This window comes from Oryctolagus cuniculus, chromosome 18 (genome assembly GCF_051225735.1).
Source record: "Oryctolagus cuniculus isolate XC-2025 breed Fujian yellow rabbit chromosome 18, ASM5122573v1, whole genome shotgun sequence".
In the NCBI taxonomy this organism is placed as follows: Eukaryota; Metazoa; Chordata; class Mammalia; order Lagomorpha; family Leporidae; genus Oryctolagus; species Oryctolagus cuniculus.
In genome coordinates, this window is record NC_142884.1 from 10,513,872 (window position 1) to 10,541,684 (window position 27,813).

General features: G+C 43.0%; 1 protein-coding gene, 1 long non-coding RNA gene and 1 pseudogene across 2 annotated transcripts; 1 reads left to right on the plus strand and 2 right to left on the minus strand.

The window, feature by feature from the left end:
• Positions 1 to 440: 440 nt before the first annotated feature.
• Positions 441 to 12,131, plus strand: LOC127488375 (uncharacterized). The gene is made up of 3 exons (XR_016224635.1): positions 441 to 1,039; positions 10,483 to 10,542; positions 11,847 to 12,131. It is a non-coding gene; the product is annotated as an uncharacterized LOC127488375 (long non-coding RNA).
• On the minus strand, positions 9,369 to 10,316 carry ORYCUNV1R1537 (vomeronasal 1 receptor oryCunV1R1537). Its single transcript, NM_001167226.1, is given in 1 exon segment — positions 9,369 to 10,316. A coding segment is annotated over 1 exon segment (948 nt).
• Positions 25,468 to 26,372, minus strand: ORYCUNV1R-PS1618 (vomeronasal 1 receptor oryCunV1R-ps1618 pseudogene; annotated as a pseudogene).

Genomic DNA, 27,813 nt, shown 5'->3' on the forward strand with positions numbered 1-27,813 from the left:
TAAATGTCCTACTCACATTTTTGTTGTTCTGCATTGTGTTTACATTAATGAGTAAAGTACGCTGATAAGATTCCCACTGTGCTTTGCAATCTTCCATTCTTAATCATTTATCACTTTGCACCACTTGTCAAAATCTTATTAATTTGCATGCATACAGAAATACAAAATTTGTATTAAGACAACCTCTGATAAGTGACAGCTAATATAAACACAAAAAATTGTGTAGGAATGAAGTGGTCACTCTGGGATATGATTGTGAGTTTCAGCCCGTGTTTACACTCCACTGGAACTGTGGCCTTCTTACATTTCTTTTAAAAGATTTTATGTATTTGAAAGTTATAGTTACAGAGAGTAAGAGGCAGAGAGAGAGCAGAGCTTTCATTGGCTGGTTCCCTTCCCAAATCGCCCAAAAAGCCAGGGCTCAGGCAGGCCAAAGCAAGGAGCCTGGAGGAAATGTTGGGGACAGTTCCTCTCAAAGGGATTTCTTGTGAATGTTGGCTTTCTAGTGTAAATACCTGTGTAGGATGTTTATTGTTTCTACCAAGCTGCAGAGACGACCTCATCAAACCTGGTAACAGAGAGGACTTCCCGGCTGCCTCAGCACAGGGCCCAGAAGCCTCTACACCTGGGCTCTGTCTATGACGTCACTTCCCCGCGACCTCAGCGCCATGTCTCCTGCTCCGCTCCGTGGCCTGAGCACTAGCGAGTAGACCGGAACTGCGATGTAGCCTGCCTGTCCTGCCTTCACCCGCTCTCCAGGAAGTTCCAGGGAAGGGGAGAGCACCCAGCTTCCCTGGGATTTGCCGTTTGCCTCTGCAAGGCCTGGGGCTGCGGGCTGTGTGACCCAGAAGCTTCTGCTCCTGCTGGCGGAGCACCTCCCACCCTGGGAGCCCTCAGGCCTCCATGCAGGCCCCACCCAGGTGTGGAGCTTCTGTGCTGCCCCTTCCCCAATGTTGTGCCTGCGCCCAAGGAAGAGCAGCAGGAGGCCGAGGGTTCCGAGGGAAGCAGCTCACCTGCAGCATTCCAACCCAACACCCAGGTGAGGGTTGTGAGCATGGGGGCTGGGGCTGTGATTCTGTCCTGTGTGTGTGCCTTAAACCTGTCTTGATTTCACTCTCACTCCCCCCCACACACTCACACTCACACTCATAAGTTGTGGTCATGAATTTGGGTGCATTCGATGACGTAGCTTCCTCCATACTATCCCTGGCCTCCAAGTCTCAAGACCCCCTCATTTCCTAGTTCCCATTTCTACTGAAACCCCACCCTGATGGTCTTCATCTCAACCACTGACCACCACTGAAACAAACAATCTGTTCTGTTTTGATTCCATGTCGCCTGCCACATGAGGGTTTACCAAGATAGGCAGAACACTGAAGATGGTTGTCCTGCCAAATGTTTTTTAAATAATGTGAGATGAAGGCATTGAAATAGCAAAAATCATCAGGCCCAGATCAGTTACTGCCGATCTTCATTATCTGAAGCTTCTCTTTACCTGACTTTAATTACCCCTGTCAGCCTGGATCTGAAATAACTAAATTGGAAATTTCCAGAAATAAGCAGTTCAAACATATTGCATGCCACTGCAGTAGCTTGATGAAATCTCCCACTCTCCCACTGGAACACAAATCATCTCTCCAGCTGGGAGATCCACGCTGCCCGTTAGTCACTTAATGTCCATCTCTGCTATGGGATGGAGGCCCACGGGGTTGCTGTGCCTGATCAAGTGATCCTTATTCTCATGAATAATGGCATCAGCATTTAAAAGCATTGGTGCTGGCAGTCCATAACTGCAGAAGCCATAGAGCGCTCTCTTTAAGTGAGAGATTAAAGTTCTCCACTTACTAAGCAGAATAAGATCAAACACTGAGCTGACTGACTCCTGCAGGCAGGAAGGTATTTTGACAGAGAGTACGTTCCTGTGACTTGAATCCCAGTGTATTGCTCTGAGTGCTCCGTTGTGTCATTGAGTATTATTGTCCCCTCTCTGTGCCTAATATTCGCATCACACATGCTCATAGCAACCTGTGTATAGCACAGACAGTGAATTCAGGGTCAGTACCATCCTCGCTTCCAGGCCTTCACTGGAGGGCCCTAGGAAAGACCCCTGTAGGTCAGGGGAGATGACTGTAGATAAGGGGAGAGGACCAGATAATGGCCTCACTTTGGAGGCCTCACTGCTTATCTCAGGACTTTCTTCCTCTTCTACAAACTCCATTGACCTCAATGAATCACTTCTCACTGCGCATCTTAATTTTAAGATTTATTTTATTTATTTGAAAGGCACAGTTAGAGAGAGAGAGAGAGAGAGGTCTTCCATCTGCTGGGTCATTCCCCAAATGGCTGAAACAGCCAGGCCTTGCCAGGGCAAAGCCAGGAGCCTGAGTCTCCCATGTGGGGTGCAGGGGCCTACAGGCTTGAGATGAAGTTGCATGAACAAGGTGTACGTATATAACACAAGAAGCAATCTGTTCCCAATGCACCTGATGCAAATTTCAAATGTGAGGACAAATCCAAGAAGTCTATCACTTGGGAACACAATAATAATGGTATATTTCTGGATGTTGTAATCAGGCCAGGCTTCCCATCAAACCTGAGTAAAGTGTACTGTACAGTTTTAAACAGTTCAGCATGTGGATGAACAGAATGAGTGACAGGTCAGTGTGACAGGCGGTGTCCGATGTCCAATTGCTCTGGCTCTCAAGCCCAGTGTGCCCCTTCAGATGCTGGATGCTGGGAATTTGTGAGAACTTTCGTGTACTGAAACACCATGGGGAAGCTGAAATTTAGATGCACTATAATGTGTCACCTGGATATGTTTTGCCAGCGTGACAGACATATTTGTATATTATAAGGTGTTTTTTATTAAAATTAGTACATTACATTTTTTCCCTGAACCTGTATGTTTCAGTATGCAGAACTGTCTGTGGAACACTGCATTTATAATACATGAAGAATGCATGAACAGTTGAACTTCCTTTTTACTTCAGTCTGCATTACATACCTATTCCGACACAGTGCTCAGGTTAAACACTCATACATCAACACCGGTAAGGTTTTGGAGTAAGGAAGTCACCCACTCCTGTTGCCCACACAACAAGACTTCTGCACCATAGGCAGGCAACAGTCTCCTGTGGGAGTCTCTGGATTCAGGTGGGAGGGGCCAGGAAGCCCTGGTGGAGCCCTGGACCAGGAGGGTCCTTTTGTGAGTGCAGACCTATATCCAGGCAGGAGACCCCCTGAGCCTCCTCTGGGGTCAAATGCAGAAATGGCCTCCATCCCTACTGAACTTGGCTACAGCCCCCTTGGCATTGAGCCTGTAACTAAAACGTCATAAAAGGACCCAGAGGGAGAACCACCCAGACCTCACTCCCCAGGGGTTACCCGCGTGGCTGAGCCTCTGCGTCAGGCTTGCCAGTCACTGTCCCACAGCAGATGTGAGGGAGCCCAGTCTCAGCTCTGCCCCCTCCTGCCTCCCAACACTGCCCAGTTACCCTCCGTGCATTTCCCCCAGCTCTGGGCACGGACGTCCTGCCAACCTCAGCGTCACTATCACACTCATGGAAAACCTACACTTGAGATGCTGACAGGACTGCCATGGTCAAGGTAGTCACCCTCCACCCTCACCCTCCAGCCCCCAGGCTAAGGACAAGCCGCCCTTTGTGGCCCGGGTAAAGGACACCAGGACAGGGAGGCTGGGCTTCCTGCCCGCATCAACTCTCCTGGCAGCCTAGTGCACAGGCGCTCCTGTGCGGGGGACCCTGTGGACAGCGTTCAGGAGCAGGGCTCGCGGGACTCGGTCGCCATTGCATGGCTCCAGTGCCACACCAGCGTCTGCTCACGGTGGGTGTCTGACACACAGAGACCCCGCTGCACGGTCAGGCTCCGTGCTGCACTTAGTCCCTTCAACAACCTTGTGAGCTGCATCCTGCTCTGATTCCCGTTTGCAGAGCAACACGGAAGCGCAGAGGGGCCAAGCGGCCAGCCCCAGGTCACACAGCGGGGCAAGGCGGGGTGTGCATCTGGACTGGGCCCCTCCCCGACAGGGCCTAGCTGAGCCTTCTACCTGCTCAGCTCTGCTCTCAGGGAACAAAAACCTGCACCTGCCAGGCTTGGCGCCAAGCATGCAAGGGCAGCAGAGGGCAGCAGAGAGCTCAGCCGAAGTGGCAGGCATAGGTAGGAGCCCAGGGAGCTGTGATCCTCCCCAGGGCACCACAGGTAGGGACCCTGAACAGGGCTGAATCCAGCGGAGGGCTGTGACCCGGCTCTGGCTCCTCGCTCCACTCTGGGCCTCAAGGCTCCCTTCTGTAAGATGAAGCCAAGACCAAAATCCACCGCCACAGGCTCCAAAGAGGCAGGCACACTGCAGAGTCCGTGTACCAGCTGGCCACACTGCAGAGGGGCTGCAGCCCCGCTGGGGGCACGACGGTGGGATGGCCTGGCTCCCAGCACCCAACCTCCAGCGCACCGGCTTCCCAGGCCACGGGTTCCTGTGGCAGGTGCATGAGTAGAAGGAACCCCCATCCTGTTCCTGGTCACATTGCTGATGGGTAGGTCCTGCTGGCGTTTGTCTGGAAAGATCTTTGTGTCTCCTTGGCTTCTGGAAGCCGGTTTTGTGGGTGCCTTATTCTTGGGGTGGATTTTTGTTCCCCTGTCCCATTGCTTCCAGGCCTGCCAGGCTCTGCCGAGCAGTGCACCGTGGATTATTCTGGAAGCTCTCGTAGTTGCTTGCTGCTTTTCTCCTGCTGCTTTAAGGATCCTCCTCGGCGATGCCCTGGGAGAGTTTGTTTCCAGTACATTCTGGGGTAGATTTTTTGGGCTTGACCTTCAGTTCCTGGATTTTCACATCTCTTTCCAGCTGTGGCAGTGTTCTGCGATTGCTTCTTCGAATGAGCCTTGTACTTATTTGTCGTCTTTTGCCCCCTCTGAATTCTCATTTACTCCTGTATGTCCTCTTTTGATAATCGTAAGCTCCATGAACTCTTTGATTTTTTTAAAATAATTGTTTCAGACTGTCTAGATTTCTCTGATGACATTCTTTTTTTTTTTTTTTTAAGAGAGAAAGGGGAGGTTGGGAGTATAGGAAGGAGAGGAGGGGTAGAAAGGAGGAAGAGAATATCAGTATAGTCAGAATTCTAAAAAATTATTTTATAAACATTTATTTATTTGAAAGATATAGTTGGGAGAGAGATTGTCCATGTGCTGGTTCACTCCCCAAATGGCTGCAGCAGCTTGGATTGGGCCAGGCAGATACCAGGAGCCAGGAGTTCTGACCTGGTCTTCCTCATGGATGGCAGAGGCTGTGTTTCCCCACTTAACCAAGGGCAACAGCACGATGCAGGATCAGAAGTGGAGCTGCCAAGAATCCAACCAGCACTCTGAGGAGGGATGCTGGCACTGCAAGTGGTGGCTGAGCACATTGTGCCAGAGCATCAGCTCCGATTTCTCTGATAAATTTCTGTATGGTTCCTCTTGGTTTCTGAAGTTCACTGTGCTCCTGTGAGACAACTGTTTAATCAGCGTTGTCTCAAAGATCACATTTCCATCCTTGGGGTCAGTCATCCATACGATATTATGTCCTTTTGATGTGATCACAATCTCCTGGGTGGTCTTAATGCTCACATCACGTGTCAGTGTATGTGCATCACAAAATAAGCCACTTACTCCAGGCTGACTGACGTGACAGCAGGCGGTGGAGGCAGCTGCTCTGGGCAGCTGCACATGGCGTGTTGGGATGCACATTATTAGCTTGGCCAGTACAGACTGAGCTATGGGGGCTGCCCATAGTGAAAATAAATCTGCCACACTGTGACCCAGTCATCCCACTTGGGGCTTTATACCCCAAGGAGGTGAAATGTCTGTGTCAGAAGCAAACAGACAATGCAGTGTTACTGCATCGCTATTCACAAAAGCCAGACACAAAGGTAGGGAACCACTCCAAGCCTCCACCCATGGATGAATGATTTTTTTTTTTTAATGTGGCCAGTGTGCACTGCAGGATATTATTCAACAATGAGAAAGAATGAAACCCTGCCACTTGCAGCACCACGTATGAGATGGGAAGACGTTGAATGAAACAAGATAGAGACATAAAAAGACGCCACGCATTCTCTCTTGTATGTGAAACCTGAAAACGCAGATCTCAGGTTAGAACAGAATGACATGGTGATTACTAGGGCCAAGGTAGAGAGGGCGGTGGGAGTCGGGGTGCCAGGTCCCAAAAGCCCAGCAGCGTGAGTCCCGGGATTAGTGAGAGCTGAATCAGTATGCAAATCATTTTGATTTGCATATTCCAGCACAAAATCATTTTTAAAAAGTAAAGACTTAAACCAGTTAAATAACATGAATAAATGATTAGCCTCAAAATTATTTGATAAAATATATAAACTTTCTAATTAGAAATGTTGGTATGAATTAACCTGTGACTGAAACCTTCTAAAATAAAAATGTGAGGGCCTGCATTATGGAACAACAGGGTATGGCGCTGCCAGCATCCCATGTAAGTGCTGGATGGATTCTAGGCTGCTCCACCTCTGACCTGCTCACTGCTAATGCACCTGAGAAACATTAGAGGATACTGAAAGTGCTTGGGTCTTACGACCCACACGGGAGACCTGAATAGAGTCCCGGGGTCCTGACTTTGCCCTAGACTAGCCCTGGCCATGGTGGCCATATGGGGGAGGGAACCAATGGATGAAAGATCTCTCTATATATATCTCTCCTTAACTCTGTCATATAAAATAAATCTTTTAAAGGATGTATCCATTAATTCGAAATAAAGGGTTATTTTAAAATGGAATGTTGCTGAGAAAATAACAATAGAGTATACAAGGAACTAATAAAATAAAATTAGAGGCACATTATCTCCAATGTAAATAGATAATATTAATTTAGGTATGGAGAGAGAAGAGGAGAGCTTAGTGGAAAAGGAAACATTCAGTAGTCTTGGGAATGAGAGATCTGGAGAGTTTCACAGATACTCAGTATAAAAGAAACAGTTGAATAACAAGTAATCAATATGATTTTTAAATATCTATCAAACATAGTGAATTCTTTCATGTTTCTAAAAAGCCTACAGAATCATCTGAATATTGTAAAAACTATTCCAGAAACTTAAAACACAGGAGACATTCAATGAAGCATGCTGAAGGACTAAACAATGCTTGTCAATCACAATAATAGAAACACAGTGTGTAAGACAGCTCTTCCTGATTCTAGTTGCAAAAATCCAAAGTGTTCAAAAGATAAAACTTTGCTTTGAATTTTGCCCTGATTTTTCCATTTGTGTACAGACCACCATGTATTCTGAACCTGCTTGAGCTAAATTCAGATTCTGCCAAATTGGGGGTGAAACAAGTGAAGAGATTCCAGCACAATCAAATAGGAATCAATTTTCAGGGATTTTGTTGGGGCAGAGCAAGAAGTCTGCAGACCACCCCATAGGACCTGGTTCACTCATCATCTGCTGCCAACGGAAAAAGGGCAGAAAACATTTCAAAGGGAACGAATAACCTTTGCTTCTCCCAAGTACCCCAAACGAGTGGCAGAACTGGAGCTGACGGTCTCTGACAGGTTTCCAAACCTCACCCTATCTGACACAGCAGGCTAAAGGACAATTTTTAAAAGCTCATGGACAAAAGTGAGTTTCTCCGTGGGAAGAGCCTCCTTCTGGTGTTCGACATTGTGCTTGAACCACAGAAAGCTGAAGAGAGGAAATGGGAGCTCTTGAGAGATGGGGGTGCGACCATTGGAATCTAGGGCACAGATGAGGTGGAACCCATGAGCCTTGGGGACAAAGAGATGTGCAAGGATTCAGGCTGCCGAGCCCTGTGCGATGTCCCTGAGGACTGGAACTCATTAATGACTTCAGTGGGACACAGGCTGTAAGACTGGGGAAACTGAAAACAAGGAAAAAATACTATTGAAGAAAGAGACTTGCTAAGTGAAACACTGCAAGCCAGTGCACCACAGAGCACTGGGAAAGCCTCAGGCCATTGCTGGTGAGTATTGAACTGCAGAGACCCATCTCAGGACAGCACAAGGGACTGGATCCAAATGACAAATACGTCAGCCTGAGAAGGGGAGGGGATCATTGTGGGTGGGTTTATGAAGATGCAGAGACAGCCCTGCATTTTACTATACATTAAGGATTGAACCCCCCAAGACCTCCCAACCTCTTCATCAGCTATTTTCATAGCTTTTTTATGTTTAACTTTTTATTTTTATTTTTTAAAGATTTATTTATTTACTTGAAAGTCAGAGTTACACAGAGAGAGAAGGAGAGGCAGAGAGAGAGAGAGGTCTTCCATCCACTGGTTCATTCCACAGATGGCCACAATGGCCAGAGCTGTGCAACCCAAAGCCAGGAGCCAGGAGATTCTTCCAGGTCTCCTACATGGGTGCAGGAGCCCAAGGACTTGGGCCATCTTCTGCTTTCCCAGGCCATAGCATAGAGCTGGATCGGAAGTGAAGCAGCTGGGACTCCAACCGGTGCCCATATGGGATGGTGGCACTGCAGGTGGTGGCTTTACCTGCTATGGCACCATGACAGCTATAGCAGTATATATATATATATATATATATATATATATATATTTCCTGCATCATAGACATTCCTTAGGAATCTCATTAGTTCCTGTGTTTTATTGCTTTAGTTCACTGATGCTATCCATCTACATGAGTCCTTCAAATGTATGATTTGAGTATTTTGATGTTTTTGGATGGATTCTTAGGAACGTAAATCTAAGGCAAGCACATGTGTTAATTTTGAATTTTCATTTTTGTTTTTTTAAAGATTTATTCTCAGATTTATTTCAAAGAGTTACAGAGAGAGGTAGAGACAGAGAGGGGTCATCCATCCGCTGGTTCCCTCCCAAGATAGCCACAATGGCCAAAGCTGCACTGATCAGGAGCTAGGAGCCTCTTCTGGGTCTCCCACATGGGTGCAGGGGCCCAAGGACTATCCCAGCCATAGCAGAGAGCTGAATTGGAAGAGGAGCAGAAGGGACTTGAACCAGCCCCCATATGGGATGCTGGAGCTTCAGGCCAGGGCTTTACCCACTGCACCACAGCGCCAGCCCCAATTTTGTATTTTCTCATAGCTGAATTAAAAAACACAAATCTAGGCAGATACAGTTAGCTTTAATAATATATAACACTTTATTTTAACCCAAAATATAAAACTTAAATATGTAATCAATGTGAACATCAATTTCTTCATTTTTATTAAAAAACATTTAAAAATTTGAATGTATATAAAAAGTACTGCATAGCTCAACTCAAACTAGCCCCATTTCCAGTGTCTCATGGTCACATGATCCTTTTCCTCATAAAATCTATGTGCAGACCTCTCTGATGAAGATGTCAGATCAGCCACTGAAAGCTCTCCAAGGAAAGGTCATTTTCATATTTGAAAGGAAGCAGAGTAATTTGGAAATCATTTTGTTATTTTTCATCAGAAAAAAGGGACAGAGTGTCGGGTAGCATGTGGATAAAAATCCACTAATGCTCTCCAATCTTGTATTTTTCTCAGTTCTATAAAGCACAAAAAGGGTCAAAAGGTTGTGTAAAAAATAGAAGACGACAAAGCAAAATACCAGCAAAAGGATAGTGTGGGTGGCTCTGTTTTCTGGAGACGTCTGGCTGGATAGGCTGGAGCTGTGGATGTGCTGGGCTCTCCTGTGGTGTCTGTACAGGAGCCCCACCATGTAGAGGCTGGACATGATCATCAGTGCCATGAACAGGAGATCGCGAATCACCATGGAACTTACAAATGGTCCTGGATAGCGCATGTTCATCTTCTTGCTTTGACAGTATGCATTGACATATCCCTGGCCAACCATAGTGAAATTCAATTTGGCTCCCATGACTCTAATGACCTGGATGTAGATCAGCATGTTGATGACCCAGAAGAAAAGGAAAGAGGGGAAAATCCAGGTGGACAGTTTAAACTTCAGCCTTGCCCATTTAGAATGACTGGGACTGATAGTGATGGCTTGAAATACACTCAGGAGAGAGGTGGTGCAGATGGAAAGACCCCGGGTGACTCTGTATATGTATAAAAAAATTTGACAACCAATATTGTCCAAGAAACGTTTGACTCCAAATGATGACATGATTTCTGGCATTGAATGGAAAATAATGTTTAAAATATTGGCCATTGTCAGGTGCATGAAAATCCAGTCTATGGGCTTCTTCAGCTGAGGCTGGATGAGGAAGGTGTAAATATAGATCATGAAGAGCAGTGAGTTGGCCGTGACACTGGTGGACATCTGAGCTATGAGAAAAAAGCTATAAATTGTGTCACTTGGAAGCATTATCTCGATGATATTTTCAAAGTTTTAATTAGGTAAGTTTGGTCTCTTTGGAAAAATAGGTTGCACTGTGAAATTATTACAAAATGGTGCCCTGAGGAAGGATATGATGCCTAGCAGCTCAGCTTGGAAGATGGGTGCTGAAATGTTCAAATCTTCTATGTTTCAGATACAAGGTTGGAACTTCCAGAGCTGGATTCCAGGCATCCTTTAAGTTTGGATTGTAGAGGTAGGTGATATGAAGAAGGTAAAATTCAAGTGTTCGCATCCTTCACTCTCTTATATGGCCACAAGGACCTGTTGGCCTCTGTGAAAAAAGAATTTGCATGTGATATTTTCCTCAGAGTCCTAGAGTGCTATTAGCTCTAAAAATATGTGTATATTCACCTTTCTGAAAAATAATCCATGTCTACTGCTTGAAATGCAGTGTGTGTGTATGAATTGCTTTTTTTTTTGACAGGCAGAGTGGACAGTGAGAGAGAGAGAGAGAGACAGAGAGAAAGGTCTTCCTTCTGCCATTGGTTCACCCTCCAATGGCCACCGCAGCCAGCGCACTGATCCGAAGGCTGGAGCCAGGTGCTTCTCCTGGTCTCCCATGGGGTGCAGGGCCCAAGCACTTGGGCCATCCTCCACTGCACTCCCTGGCCATAGCAGAGAGCTGGCCTGGAAGAGGGGCAACCAGGACAGAATCTGGCATCCCGACCAGGACTAGAACCCGGTGTGCCGGCGCTGCTAGGTGGAGGATTAGCCTATTGAGCCGTGGCGCCGGCTATGAATTGCTTTTTTAGAATTTACACTGCAGGCCAGCGCCGTGGCTCACTAGGCTAATCCTCTGCCTTGCGGCACCAGCACACCGGGTTCTAGTCCCGGTTGGGGCACCGGATTCTGTCCCGGTTGCCCTTCTTCCAGGCCAGCTCTCTGCTGTGGCCAGGGAGTGCAGTGGAGGATGGCCCAAGTGCTTGGGCCCTGCACCCCATGAGAGACCAGCGCTCCGGCCGCGGTGGCCATTGGAGGGTGAACCAATGGCAAAAGGAAGACCTTTCTCTCTGTCTCTCCTCACTGTCCACTCTGCCTGTCAAAAAAAATAAATAAATAAATAAAAAGAATTTACACTGCAGACACAATTATTTCAAATAAGAAACATTGTTAACATGTTATTTAGACAACTTTAAAATTTCAACAATCACATGTCATGCCAAGCTAAAAATAGAATTGGGGTTGGCAAAGGGATGTAGCAGGTAAAGCTGCTGTCTGTACCTCCGGAATCCCTTGTGGGTGTTAGTTCATGTAAAGGTGCTCTACTTCCAATCTAGCTCTAGCTCCCTGCTAATGCACCTGAAAAGCAGCAGAAGATGGTCCAAGTTCTTGGGCACCTGCACCTATAAGGTAGACTCAGAAGAAGCTCCTGGCACCTGGCTTTGCACTGGCCTAGCTCTGACTATTGTAGCTGTTTGTGGAATGAACCAGCAGATGGAAGATATCTCTCTCTCTCTCTCTCTCTCTCTCTCTCTCTCTCTCTCTCTCTCTCTCAAGTGTTGGCTTCCCATATGGGTGCCACTTTGAGTCCCAGCTGCTCCACTTCTGATCCAGCTCTCTGCTATGGCCTGGGAGAGAAGTAGAAGATGGCCCCTGCACTCACATGGGAGACCCAGAAGAAGCTCCTGGCTCCTGGCTTTATCAGCTCAGCTCTGGCCATTGAGGCCTTTGGGGAGTGAAGCAGCAGATGGAAGACCTCTCTCTCTCTCTCTCTCTCTCTCTCTTTCTCTCTTTCTCTCTTTCTCTCTTTCTCTCTCTCTTTCTCTCTGCCTTTACCTCTCCTCTCTGTGTGTAACTCAACTTTCAAATAAATAAATATAAATCATTTTTAAAAAGTAAAACTATCATGGTCCATCAAGAGATAACATACATGTTGATGCACAGACTATACCTAGACCTTTCTCATTTCATTTTTTCTGTATATACAAATATCTGAATGCAGATAAGGACAGGCACAGATAGCAAGCAAGCAAAAAGACAGTGACACAGAGATGAAAGTAGAAATAAATTAAAAAATTCATGCAAAAATTATAAATGCAGCAGAGGATAATTATAGCCAACCTACTCAAAAATTTTAAAAGTAGCTTAAAATAAGTGATATCAGAAATAAAAGATGAGACATGGAAACTGATACCACAAAAATACAAAGCATTATGAAAACCTACTTCAGACAAAGATATACAAGAGAAGACCATGAGCTAGAAGTAATGCATCAGTTCCTAAAACATACAACTACCTAGACTGAATCACAAAGAAATATGAGTAGAAGTAATGAATCACTTCCTAAAGACATGCAAACTACCAATATTGAATCACAAAGAAATATTAAATCTGGAAGGGAATTTCTTTATATTCTTAGAATGGTATCTATGAACTATGTTGAAAATGCTAAAAATTTATTCAAACATTTTAAATAAAAATATTAAATCTGAACTGAAGAAAATGCTTAAGAAGATTGGCAGTCTATCACAGGGGGAAAGGTACCCTTAATTAACTACTGTTGGTGGAATGTAAGTTAGGTAAACCCACTATGGAAGACAGTATAGATACCTCAGAAACATGAATATAGTCCTGCCATATGACTCAGCCATCCCACTCCTGTTAATTTACCCAAGCACAATGAAATCAGCATATGAAAGAGTTATCAGTACCCCCATGTTTATTGCAGCTCAGTTCACAATAGCAATGACATGGAATCAACTTAATTGCCTGTAAACTACAGACTGGATAAAGAAATTATGAGATATGAACACCATGGAATACCACACAGCAGTTAAAATATTGAAATCCAGTCATTTGTGACAACATGGATGAAGCTGGAAAACATCATATTTAGTGAAATAATCCAGCCCCAAAGGGACAAATACCATACGTTCTCCCTGACCTGTGATAACTAATAGGGCACCTAAAAGTCAACCTGTAGAAGTGAAATGGGCACCTTCCAGACCAGCTCTCTGCTGTGGCCAGGGAGTGCAGTGGAGGATGGCCCAAGTCCTTGGGCCCTGCACCCCATGGGAGACCAGGATAAGTACTTGGCTCCTGCCATCGGATCAGCGCGGTGCGCCAGCTGCAGCGCGCCAGCCACAGTGGCCATTGGAGGGTGAACCAATGGCAAAAGGAAGACCTTTCTCTCTGTCTCACTCTCTCTCACTGTCCACTCTGCCTGTCAAAAAATAAAAAAATTTAAAAAATTAAAAAATAAGAAAAGCAATGACTTGAGCAGCCCATACCTTCACTGTTGAGGAACAGTTTCGTTTTCTGTATTTTCATTTTTCTCCTTTTCATTCATTTTATCTTAATTTACTTACCCTTTTATTCTTCATACTAATTGGTGAACTCTTTACTTAACATAGAGTTAACCATATATGTATAAAGTTAATTGAATATAGTTAGAAATAAGAGTCAGAATAAGAGAGGGAAGTGGAAGAGGGTCGGGAGTGTGGGTGAGATGGTGGACACAGAAGAAGAATCACTGTGACCCTAAAGTTGTGTTTGTGAAAAGTATGAAGTTTGTAACTGTAAAGCTGTATAGTGCTGCATACATTCCTATGGACCTACTTCTAAGGGTAAAGCTTAAAAGCTTGCCATGGGACTTTAAATCCCCTTAAGCCCAGTGGTAAAAATACATTCTAAGTGTTAAAGTGAGCACATATATAGGAGTAAGTGTTAAAGTGATCATATAAGTAGGATAAGTCTTTGGTAATAATAATAGGCAGAATTAAAAAGGAGTGGATGCGCCAACATGGGGAGCAGTCCATACAGCAGACTCATAGAATGACAATTGCCTTAAGTAGCACTCTCACCTCAGAATCAACCCTTAAGCTAACTTGGTCTAGCTGAAAAGCCCAGGGGAGCATTTCAGGCATGGAAAGCTAAGACACTGTGGCAAAAATTGATCTACATGAAGGATCTCTGTGGGTGAGGCCCCAGCGGAAAAAAGCTGCCACCAAAGAAGGATGTACTTTGTTCTGAAGGGATAAGAGAGCTTCCCCTTTGCCTATGGCCTTCTCAAAATATGAAGGAGTTTGTGGATCCAAAAGGCTTCCATAGCCTAGGCAGCTCATGTCAAGAGCCTTGGGTGATCACTGACATTATAAATAATGTTGATTTTTAAATAAACAACAGGAGTCACAGTGCATTAAATTCCCATGCAGGATCTCTGTCCTCAAAGAGTTGTATTAAAGAATTATTGTAAAACTTGTTCTCAAAGAATTACATCATTTTAGTGAATTAAGTGGAAGATATTCTTATGTCACACAAATTATAGTTATATCTATGTGGTCACAAAAGCTGTACCATTCTTGTGTTCCAGTTTAAAGATTATTAAGTTTAAAAAAAAAAAAAAGCAAATTACCATCCAGATGCAGCGACTTTGGGGAGCCCTTGTTTGGACTGTTGAGGCACAGCTTTTGTTCTTGTTTTTTTTATGTTTCTTGTTGTTTAGGTTTTTTTGGTTTTGTTTGATTGGATTATTTTTAACTTTTTTTCCTTATTTTCTTTTTCTCCATTATGCAAAGTGTTGAACCCATTACCCAGAATAGAGTTAATCTTCTGTATATAATGTTCAATTAAAATAGAGCATAATAATAAACTGGGAACAGGAGAGGAGAGAGTAAGATGGGTGGGATGGTGGGTAGGGTGGAAAGAATTACTATATTACTAAAGTTTTATTTATGAAATGTATGTAAATTCAAAAAATAAGATAAATCTATAAAAGTATAATATCTCCCATAAAGAAAATCCCAGAAACAGATGGCTTTACTATTGAATTCTGCAAAATATTAAAAGACAAGATAAAAATATAATTCTCAATATCTCCAAAACATGAAGACAGGGAATACTTCCCAATTCACTTTAGAAGGACTATATTGCCTGACTTTTAAAATAAAAAGGGCAGAGAAGGACACCATGAGAAAAGGAAATTACAGGCCAATATATCTGATGAACATTGCTATCAACAAGTTTGACAAAATATGTTCACACTTAAGTGCAAAATAAATGGATTTCACCATGAGTAATCAGGACATCTCTGGGATGTAAGGATAGTTCTACACACACAAGTAAATGAAATGTACTACGTGAGTGAATGAAAAATTAATACAATACATCATAGATACAGAAAAAACACTTGACAGCTCTGAATATCCTCTCATGGTAAAGAAAAGGCCTCAAAAAAACTAAGTAGATGAATGGAACTAAATATAATTAATGCCACATGTGACAAGTTCACAGTTAAAACAGACCAATGATGAAAAGATGACAGCTTCCCCTGTAAGATCCGGCTCAAGATGTCCACTGTTGCCACTCCTAGCCTTAGCAATTAGACAGAAAAAGGAATCATCCTAATAGCATTAAAAGAGCATAATATTTACGGTGACCTGTGAGTTCAAGGCATCCCTACCCAAGTCACAGAAACTGAAAAAGCTGTCCTGAATGCATGTGCAAGACAAGAAGCACTAGAAAGAAAACCTGTATTCAGTGAGAGAAACCAAGTTGGATTGTCAGATGTTCTGACAGCAATCAATCACTACACTCATAGAGAGATGGAATAAAGACCCCAGAAGTGAATCCACATGTATGGCCAACCAATTTTAGAGCAGGACTCCAAAAATACACTTGTATGTGAAATATAAATACCAAACACAGAGAAGTAGAAGACATGGTGACTGTCGAGGGAGAGAGATGGAGAGCTGTTAGCGAAAGGGTACAAGCTTTGTTGTAAGAAGATAAATTCTGGATATCTAACTTAATATGGGATGACTATTAATAATGTATTATATAACTAATAATGTGTTGTATAATTGAAATATGCTAACATATATAGCTTACATCCTGTCACCAGGCACACAAACGTTCTGTTGTAAGGTGAATAGTATGCTACTTAGCCTGCCTATAGTGCTCATTTCAAATGTGAATCAAGGGGCCAGCACTGTGGCATACTAGGCTAGGCCTCCCCCTGGCATCAGCATCCCATTTGGACCCCAGTTTGTGTCCCAGCTGCTTCTTTTCTTATTAGGTTCCCTGTTTATGGTCTTGGAAGCAGTTGAATAGAGTGCAATTGCCTGGTCTTGCATATGGGAGACCCAGAAAAAGCTCCTGGTTCCTTGCTTAGATTGGCCCAATTCCAACTATTTGGGGAGTGAGCTGCAAATAGAAGACCTCTCTGTCTCTCCAACTATCTGTATTAAAATCTTTAAATAAATACCACTTTCCAAGCATGTGCTATCTGGTAATTTCACAATGTAAATACAGAAGCACATCTAGTCCAAAAGTCAGGAGAGGGAACCAAAGGCTTTCAGAGACTCCAGAGCCACCAGAAACTGTGAGTCAGACAATGAGGAGGTTGAGCACGTCAGTTCATTCTCTGCACCCACCGCCTTGCCCAACACAGCAGTCACTGACAAATACCAGACCTCCCTTCTCAACTGTAACATCACCATGTGATCAATGCACCCACAGTCACTGAACCCAGTGAGAACAAAGTGCAAGAGTTGAATGTAACAGAACTTGTATCATAACACAATTATAATCAATTACAACAAGGAAAGGCTATTTTACATTAACACTCATTTCTCACTATGTTCAAAAGATAAACATATCTTAGTAAGAACAAAGTGAAAAAATCCATATGTATTGTGAAATGCATTTGGAAACATAAACTCAAAATTCAGGTTAATTCTGAAGAATAACAAAGTTAATGAACTTCTAGAAGGAGGGCACCACTTCCTAAAGGGAAGACACCAATCACGCCAGACTTAAGAAAAACCATTTTCACAAAGATTTCCAACAAATGCTTCCATGGTTAGGTACAAAAAAAAATCAATAAACACTTCCTGAAGAGAGAAAAAGAGCATTCTGTTGATACATTATGATTAATAAATAAGGCTGAAGTAATTAATAAACAAGGTTGAAAAGCATAATAATGAGACTACCTACTCCAAGTGTCAAATGGAAAATAACCTACACAAATTGATTGTAAATGAATTCAGTGTTCTCCAAAATGAGTGTAGCAACTGACCAGGAGATCACCTACATATGAAGGGTAAAGGGAACATTATAACGGTTACATGTAAAATTCACCACAGTTGTAGATTAAAGGAGAAGAATGGGCTAGCACTTCAGTTGATACATAAAATACTGTGATAAATTCTATTCCTATAAAGGGCTAAAAATTATATGGCAAAAGAAAGGCTTAATATTCTGTGATAAAATATCTACAATGTTAACCCTATCATATAATGGCTAAATATCACCCAGTTTTTGCTTTGAGACAAATGAATAAAAATAGCTGCTATTTCTACTTCTATTCATCATGCTTTTTCAGGGGTCTCTTTTAAGAAACAGAATAATATCAATGTCATTACAAAGAAATGCACAGTCTTATCACTGATTATATATTTTAAGAGACATTCACAGAGACATTGGCTACATTACTTAAAGACTTGATGAATTTTCAAGGTTACTGAGAGTGAAGTCAGAATAAAAACCATCTGAAGTTCTACCATAAATTGCACTGTTTAGTATATCAAAAACATAGGATGTCACAATATGTGATAAAATCTCTAATCAGAAATGATGACATAAATTGATCTAAGTGTGACTGTACCCTTTTTAGATATAATGGGTATACATTAATTTGAAATAAGAAGTAATAACTAGAAATGGAATGATGGAAGAAAAACAAATGAAAATAACAAAAAGTAGGAAAGGAGTTTTTAAAAATGAAATTAGAGGCACATTTATTCCAGTGTCCTAAACATCCAGGTAGGCACTGAAAAGAGCAGAACATAGGGCAAAAGCAAAGAACACTCAGTGGCCGCGGGCAGTGAGAGATGTGGAGAGGTTCAGACAATGGGAAAAGAAAAGAATGAATCACAAGAAAACAAATAGTGAGATGAAAGAAAAAACTGCCAACAAGAACAAGAACATATAAGTAAAGGTCACAGAAACGTGGAGGATGCATCTGAAGACAACAAAAAGGAGTTGGTGTGAGCAGCCATAGTGGGGAGCGGGCAGGTGGGAGAGGCCTCGCTGCCCTCCCGTCCCAGGTTGAGGGTGCAGGGTCCTTACTAGGTGTGTCCTGCACAGGCTGGGCCTGCCAGGCACTGACTGCGGATCAGGCCCTGGGCTGGCGGGACATCTCCTCCCAGTGAACTCTGGTCACCTTGTCACCTGCTACATCCACGGCCTTGTTTATCATCTTCCCTTTGACAACCACAGGAGAGCCCCAAATCACCCTCCCAGACGCACAATGAGTCTCCTGGGGGAACATACGGGGTTTCCTCCCAGGCAGCACAAAGTCAGTGCTTAGGGCTGTATTTTCCCCAGCTGAGCAGCCAGAAAGTAAACTTCAGGACAACACACGTAATCAGAAGTTCATCTCCAAAAGCTGGTGGCAATCATGACCTCACTATTGGCTTCTTAATTTTCTTATTCAAGACCTGAAATTTTACTTTATTTTCCCTTTAAATTTGTGGTTATTTTCTAAGAGTTTCTGTTTTTACCTCTCAGTCCTACTAATGTCTTTTTTGGGAATCACTTTGTTATTATTATATATTGAAACATCTGTTTGTTTGAAAGGCAGAATGGGGAGAGAGAGAGAGAGAGAGAGAGAGAGAGAGAGAGAGAATCTTCTATTTGCTGGTTCTTTCTCCAAATTGTCAAAATGACTGAGGCTGCTCCATGCTGAAGAGAGGAGCCAGGAATCCCATTTGTGAAACTGCTTGGGCCCAAGTGCTGCCTTCTTAGGCACCCTTAAGGAAGCTGCTTTGATGGAGGAGCAGCTGACACTCCATGGGCAGGCTGGCTTACAAGCAGGAGGTTAACCTGCTGGGTATTACCAGTCCCTACTGTTTGCTCTAGTATCATTCTTTTCTTTTTTTTTTCCACAGGCAGAGTGGACAGTGAGAGAGAGAGAGAGAGACAGAGAGAATGGTCTTCCTTTTGCCATTGGTTCACCCTCCAATGGCCTCCGCAGCCGGCACACCGCACTGATCCAAAGGCAGGAGCCAGGTGCTTCTCCTGGTCTCCCATGGGGTGCAGGGCCCAAGGACTTGGGCCATCCTCCACTGCACTCCTGGGCCACAGCAGAAAGCTGGCCTGGAAGAGGGGCAACTGGGACAGGATCCGATGCCCCGACCAGGACTAGAACCTGGTGTGCCAGCGCCACAAGGTGGAGGATTAGCCTAGTGAGCCATGGACCCGGCCTCATTGTTTTCTTATAAGGGGCTCATTCAATCCTCACACTTATTTACATAATGGACTTTATAGGGATAAATTTTAGTTCACTTTTCTCTGTTATCTAGAAATACTATTCTTAGGGTTGAATGTGTATGGATAAGGGCTATGAGCACTGTTTCCTATTCAATTATTTATTTGGGGGCTGGCATGTTGTGTAGCAGATAAAGTTGATGCCTGTGGTGCCAGCATTCTTTATGGGTGCCTGTTTGTTGTAATTGCTCCACTTCTGATCCAGCTCCCTGCTGATGTGACTGGGAAAGCAACAGAAAATGGCCTAAGCACTTGAGCCCCTGCACCCACGGGGGAGACATGGAAAAAGCTCCTATCTCCTAGCATCAGCAAGGCCCATCTCTAGCCATTGGACCCATTTGGGGAGTGAACCAGCAGGTGAAGACCTCTCTCTGTTCTCTCACTATCTCTCTGTAACTCTGCATTTCAAATAAATAAATATTTTTAATGATTTACTTCTAGTCTGTAACTCATTGTGACTGTACACAAACCGCACGTGTCTAAATGAATTAAATTCTTGAATCCTATGGATACTCACTGTGAGTTCACTGCACAATTGCTTTTTCCAAGTGCCACCACAGGTGGGGAAAGAAACATAAGGATTTTGCATAACTGTGGGAATTACTGTTCTATGAGGTAGGTCAAGGGTGTTCAATGTCTTATTCATATTTAGGGCACCCTGTTGTTGTTCTGGGTTGCATTTATGTTAATGACTAAAGTACACTGATAAGATTCCCACTGTGGTTTGTAATATTTCCATTTTTAATCATTCTATTGAATTACCCCACTTATGAAAATTTTTAATTTACATATAGAAATATAAAATTTGAATTAAGATAACCTCTGACTGGCAGCTAATGTGAATGCAAAAACATATGTAGGAATGAAGTGGTCACTCTGGGATATGATTGTGAGTTTCAGCCCGTGTGTACACTCCACTGGAACTGTGGCTTTCTTACATTTCTTTTAAAAGATTGTATTTATTTGAAAGTTATAGTTACAGAGAGGAAGAGGCAGAGAGAGAGCAGAGCTTTCATCAGCTGGCTCCCTTCCCAAATGGTCCAGGCAGGGCTCAGGCAGGACAAAGCAAGGAGCCTGGAGGAAATGTTGGGGACAGTTTCTCTCAAAGGGAATTCTTGTGAACATTGGCTTTCTAGTGTAAATACCTGTGTAGGATGTTTATTGTTTCTACCAAGCTGCAGAGAAGGCCTCATCAAACCTGGTAACAGAGAGGACTTCCCGGCCGCCTCAGCACAGGGCCCAGGAGCCTCTGCACCCGGGCTCCATCTATGACGTCACTTCCCCGCGCCCTCAGGGCGGTGCCTCCTTAGGGGCTCCATAGCCTGAGCACCAGCCAGCAGACCCAGAATTGCGATGTCGCCTCTGCATGGCCAAGAGCCTGAACAGGAGACCCCTCAACTCTCTTACAGCTACACAGACCCAGGACAGAGGCGCTCTTACACAGACCACCTCCGAGAGGTCGCAGGACACGCAAGAGCGCCTCATGGATGAACGGGCAAAGCACAAGACCAGACAAGGACGGGGCACGGTGGAGACTGGGGGTCGTGACAGGCTGGGGGCAGTGGCGCAGGTCTGCTTCTGGATCTGGGTGCTGCTTCATGGGGGTACACTGCAAAATCCGTGGAGCAGGAGAATTTGCTGAACTTCAACATTCAAAACTACTTCTGAAGGAGAAGACAGCTGGCCACAAAACCAGAATTGGATTTGGTAATTCAAGGAAAAGTCTATTTCAAACTGCACCGATCAAGGGAATGAAACCATGACGAGGGCAGAAGAGGACGTGGAGAGCCGTCCAGGAGGCAGCCACATCTGCTCAGGACCAGAGAAATCCCGGAGCGGAAAGAGGCAATGGTGGAGGACAAACCACCACTAAGTGATGGACCAGTTCTTAGTTGAAGGTCTCTGAGGGGTATTTCTTTTGTTTTTAACTTTTATTTAATGAATATAATTTCCAAAGTACAGCTTATGGATTACAATGGCTTCCCCCCCATAACTTCCCTCCCACCCCCCACTTTCGCTCCCCTTCCATTCACATCAAGATTCATTTTCAATTCTCTTTATATACAGAAGATCAGTATAGTATATATTAAGTAAAAATTTCAAGAGTTTGCACCCACACAGAAACACAAAGTGAAAAATACTGTTTGAGTACTAGTTATAGCATTAAATCACAATGTACAGCACATTAAGGAGAGAGATCCTACATGAGGAGTAAGTGCACAGTGACTCCTTTTGTTGACTTAACAAATTGACACTCTTGTTTATGGCGTTAGTAATCTCCCTAGGCTCTTGTCATGAGTTGCCAAGGCTATGGAAGCCTTTTGAGTTCGCTGACTCTGATCATATTTGGACAAGGTTATAGTCAAAGTGGAAGTTCTCTCCTCCCTTCAGAGAAAGGTACCTCCTTCTTTGGTGGCCCATTCTTTCCGCTGGGATCTCACTAGCAGAGATATTTCATTTAGTTTTTTGTTTTGTTTTTGTTTGTTTGTTTGTTTGTTGTTGTTTTTTGGTTTTTTTTTTTTTTTTTTTTTGCCAGTGTGTCTTGGCTTTCCATGCCTGAAATACTCTCATGGGCTTTTCAGCCAGATCCAAATGCCTTAAGGGCTTATTCTGAGGCCAGAGTGCTGTTCACTGAGTCTGCTGTGTATCCTGCTTCCCACGTTGGATCGTTTTCTCCCTTTTTTATTCTATCAGTTAGTATTTGCAGACACTAGTCTTGTTTATGTGATCCCTTTGACTCTTAGTCCTATCATTATGGTCAATTGTGAATAGAAATTGATCACTGGGACTAGTGAGATGGCATTGGTACATGCCACCTTGATAGGATTGAACTGGAATCCCCTGGCATGTTTCTAACTCTACCATTTGGGGCAAGTCCGATTGAGCATGTCCCAAATTGTACATCTCCTCCTGCTCTTATTCCCACTCTTATATTTAACAGGGATCACTTTTCAGTTAAGTTTCAACACTTAAGAATAATTGTGTATTAATTACAGAATTCAACCAATAGTATTAAGTAGAACAAACATGAAAAAATACTAAAAGGGATAAAGTATTAAGTTGTTCATCAACAGTCAGGGCAAGGGCTGATCAAGTCACCATTTCTCATAGTATCCATTTCACTTCAACAGATTTTCATTTTGGTGCTCAGTTAGTTGTCACCCCTCAGGGAGAACATATGATATTTGTTCCTTTGGAACTGGGTTATTTCACTCAGCATGATGCTTTCCAGATTCCTCCATTTTGTTGCAAATGACCAGATTCAATTTTTTTTACTGTGGTATAGTATTCTAAAGAGTACATATCCCATAATTTCTTTATCCAGTCTACCGTTGATGGGCATTTAGGTTGGTTCCAGGTCTTAGCTATTGTGAATTGAGCTGCAATAAACATTAAGGTGCAGACCACTTTTTTGTTTGCCAATTTAATTTCCTTTGGGTAAATTCCAAGCAGTGGGATGGCTGGGTTGAATGGTAGGGTTATATTCAAATTTCTGAGGAATCTCCAGACTGACTTCCATAGTGGCTTAACCAGTTTGCATTCCCACCAACAGTGGGTTAGTGTCCCTATTTCCACACATCCTCGCCAGCATCTGTTGTTGGTCGATTTCTGAATGTGAGCCATTCTAACTGGGGTGAGGTGAACCCTCATTGTGGTTTTGATTTGCATTTCCTGATTGCTAGTGATCCTGAACATTTTTTCATGTGTCTGTTGGCCATTTGGATTTCCTCTCTTGAAAAATGTCTATTGAGGTCCTTGGCCCATCTCTCAAGTGGGTTGTTTGTTTTGTTGCTGTGGAGTTTCTTGATCTCATCATAGGTTCTGGTTATTACTCCTTTATCTGTAGCATAGTTTAAAAATATTTTTTCCCATTCTGTCAGTTGTCTCTTCACTCTCCTGACTGTTTTTTGCAGTACAGAAACTTCTCAATTTGATGCAATCCCAATAGTTGATTTTGGCTTTGACTGCCTGTTCCTCCCGGATCTTTTCCAAGAAGTCTTTGCCAGTGCTGATATCTTGCAGGGTTTCTCCAATGTTCTCTAATAATTTGATGGTGTCGGGTCATAGATTTAGGTCTTTAATCCATGTTGAGTGGATTTTTGTGTAAGGTGTAAGGTAGGGGTCTTGCTTCATGCTTCTGCATGTGGAAATCCAGTTTTCCCAGCACCATTTATTTAATAGACTGTCCTTACTCCAGGGATTGGTTTTGGATCCTTGATCAAATATAAGTTGGCTGTAGATGGTTGGGTTGATTTCTGGTGTTTCAATTCTGCTCCATTGGTCTATCCATCTGTTTCTGTACCAGTACCATGCTGTTTTGATTACAACTGCCCTGTAGTATGTCCTGAAATCTGGTATTGAGATGCCTCCGGTTTTGTTTTTGTTGTACAAGATTGCTTTAGCTGTTCGAGGTCTCTTTTGCCTCCATATGAATCCATCAGCATCATTTTTTCTAGATCTGAGAAGAAAGTCTTTGGTATCCTGATTGGGATTGCATTGAATCTATAAATTGCTTTTGGGAGTATGGACATTTTGATGATGTTGATTCTTCCAATCCATGAGCATGGAAGATTTTTCCATTTTTTGGTATCCTCTTCTATTTCTTTCTTTAAGATTTTGTAATTCTCATTGTATAGATCTTTAACGTCCTTGGGTAAGTTTATTCCAAGATATTTGATTGTTTTTGTAGCTATTGTGAATGGGATGGATCTTAGCAGTTCTTTCTCTGAGGCATATTTCCAAATGTCACACTGACACAGCAGGATAAAGCACAGATGTTATGAGATCCTGTAATCAACTGAGTTTCTTCACAGGAAGAGCCTCTTTCTGGCATTAAATAATGGGTTGGAACCACAGAAAACTGAAGAGAGTGGAACTGTGAGCTCCTGAAACACAGGGATCCAACCCTTGGAATCTAATGGAAATGTGAGGTGAAATCCATCAGCCTTGGGGACAAAGACACGTGCTAGGATTCAAGCTGCAGAGCACATGTTGATGTCCCTGAGGAACAGAACAGAACAACAAGTTAAGTGGGTTAGAGACTGTAAGATAGAGAAGATGAAAATGGGAAAAAATTGTATTGATTAAAAAGATTTTCTGAAGTAAATACACTGAAAGTCTCTACACCCCAACCACTGGGAAAGCCTCAGGCCATTGCTGGTGGCTATTTAACTGCAGCACACAACACCTGGACAGCACAAGGAACTGGATCCTAATAATGAAGTTAGGAGCATGAGAAGGGGGGGGATCTTATGGAAGCATTTATGCACATGCTGGGGACACCCCTGCATTTCATTGTCTGTTAAACAATGAACCTCCTAGATTTCCCATCTTCATCACCTCTGTTTTCTGAGCTCTTTACACAGGGACATGTATTTTTACTGCATCCCATTCTTTAGGAATTCCTGTGTTTTATCTCCTGAGGTCTCTGGATGCACATCTAACCTCTAGCCAAGTCCCTGAAAAATGAGACTTGGGTGTTAAAATTTCATAAATGAATATGGAAGTTCTCACGAGCAGCACAGCTGCACAGGTATGTGGCAAGCACCAAAAATAATTTTGCATTTTCTAGTAGACACAATAAAAGCAGAAGTAACTAACTTTAATAATAGACAATATGTTAATTACACCCAAAGCATAACTCAAACATGTACACAGTTTGAAAATTTATATATTGATTCAATTTAACATTTTGAAATGTGTTTTCTAAATGAGCCAAATACTTCAAGTGAGACTGGTTCCATGGTCACCTGCCTTTGTTTCCTCATAAAACCTGTATAGACTCCTCTGTGGTAAATGATGTCAGATCAACCAAGGAAAGCACTTGGAGAAAAAGGCATTCTCATCATTAAAGGCAAGAAGTCAATTTGGGAATATTTTTGTTATTTTTCATCAGCAAAAAATGGGCAGAATGTTGGGTAGCATGATGATAAAATTCGAGTAATGCCCACCAATCTTGAGTCTTTCTCAGGTCTATAAAATGCATAAATGTACACAAAGTTGTTGCAACAGTAAAAGAACACAAAACAAAATGCCATCAAAAGGATAGTGTGGGTGGCTCTGTTTTCTGGAGACATCTGCCTGGAAAGGCTGGAGCTGTGGATGTGCCAGGCTCTCCTGTGGTGTCTGTAGAGGAGCCTCACCATGTAGAGGCTGAACATGATCATTGGTGCCAAGAACAGGACATCACAAGTCAGAATGACACTTACAATGACCCTTTATGGTGATCTCCAGACTGCCTGGTTTGACAGTACGCATGAACAAATCCATGACCAACGACAGTGATATTCCATTTGGCTCTTACAGTTTCAATGATGTGGATGTAGATCAGCATGTTGATGATCCAGAAGAAAAGGAAAGAGAGGAAAACCCAGGTAGACAGCTTAGATTTCAGCCACGCCCATTTAGAATGACTGGGACTGATAGTGATGGCTTGAAATACACTCAGGAGAGAGGTGGTGCAGATGGAGAGACCCCGCACAACTCTGTAGATGTAAAAACAGTTTGACAGCCAGCATTATCTAAGAAACGTTTAACTCCAAAGGATGACACGATGTCTGGTATTGACTGGAACACGATGGTTACAATCTTGGCCACTGTCAGGTGCATGAAAATGCAATCTATGGGCTTCTTCAGCTGAGGCTTGATTAGGAAGGCATAAATATAGATCATGAAGAGAAATGAATTGGCCATGACACCAATAGAAATCTGAGCTATGAGAAAGAAGCTCAAAATTGTGTCACATGGAAACATGTCAATGTTTCAGTTAGGTAAGGTTGCATCCACTGAAAAATAGATTGTACTGTGACATGATGTTCTTAACATGGAACATTTGAAGAATGTGAAGACTGACAGTTCAGTGTCAGGGAGGGAGGACAAATGGTCAAATTTTCTATTTCAGACTTGGCTGTGCCACTTCCACGAACTGAATAGTGGGCAGTGTTTGAACTTCAGACTACTGAAATAACTGATATGAAGAAGGAGAACCCAGGTGCTCACATCCTACATTCCCATTAGAGCATGATGGCATCTGTGAATGACAAATTACATTAAAAGTTATTTTTTTCTTCAGAGTATTAGCTTGCTTCTTACCTCTGATGATATGTGTATATCCTATCCTTTCTAAAGCACACTACATTTCTGATACATGTACAGTACTATGAATATCTGAACTTCTTTCTTACAATTTAGATTGCAGACACAATTCTTTCAGACAGAAAACATTTAACCACTCACATTTTATGACACTCTGAATATATAATTCAATTTCAAAATACAGAAGGAAGTAGCATGTAGTTTTCAAGTGTGGCTTTTTCTCCTCCCCTCATCCAACCAGCAGTGTTTGGAGACATATTTGGTCTCACACTTGGTGCAGAGCTCCTGTCACACAGTGGGTAGAGTCCAAGATTGCTGTTAAATTTCCCACCATGCACAAAATTTCCCACAATGCACAGGATAGCCAATACCACAGAACTTTGGGGCCCCAAGAAGTCACATGACAGTTGATGAGCCCAGTCTAGCAAATCATCACTGAGTTGTGCTCCCTGCAGCACATATAAAATAAAACATATTTTGAACACTTTTAGGGGAAACAGAGTAGAGTGAGTTGGTTCACAAATACAGTGAGAACAGGAATGCTAAGGCAGTCACTGAGGGTGACTTCTAACTTAATATCTTTAATATTTGTGTTTGTTGATTTTTGGAGTTGTTGCCTATATCATTCTCTCAGAGACTTACTCTTCTCAATTGTCTTTGTCATGCACACATTACCATTCTTTTCTATATAGATTTCTAGTTATGATGTCACTTCTATATGGACTATAAAAGATCAAAGTTTGAGAAACAGAGGAAAGGTGATTCTCAGGAGTGATGAGGTAGGGGAGGGAGATGTTAGTGAAAGGGTACAACCTTGCAGTTAGAAGATGAATACTTTCTGGATAGCTGCTGCAACATGAGTGGAATATACTTGATAATAATGTAATATATCATTGATATTTGCTCACAACATAGCTCTTACAAGGTTTCTTTCTTTCTTTCTTTTTTGACAGGCAGAGTTAGACAGTGAGAGAGAGATAGAGAGAAATGTCTTCCTCCCATTGGTTCACCCCACAAATGGCCGCTGCGGCTGGTGTGCTGTGCTGATACAAAGCCAGGAGCCAGGTGCTTCCTCCTGGTCTCCCATGTGGGTGCAGGG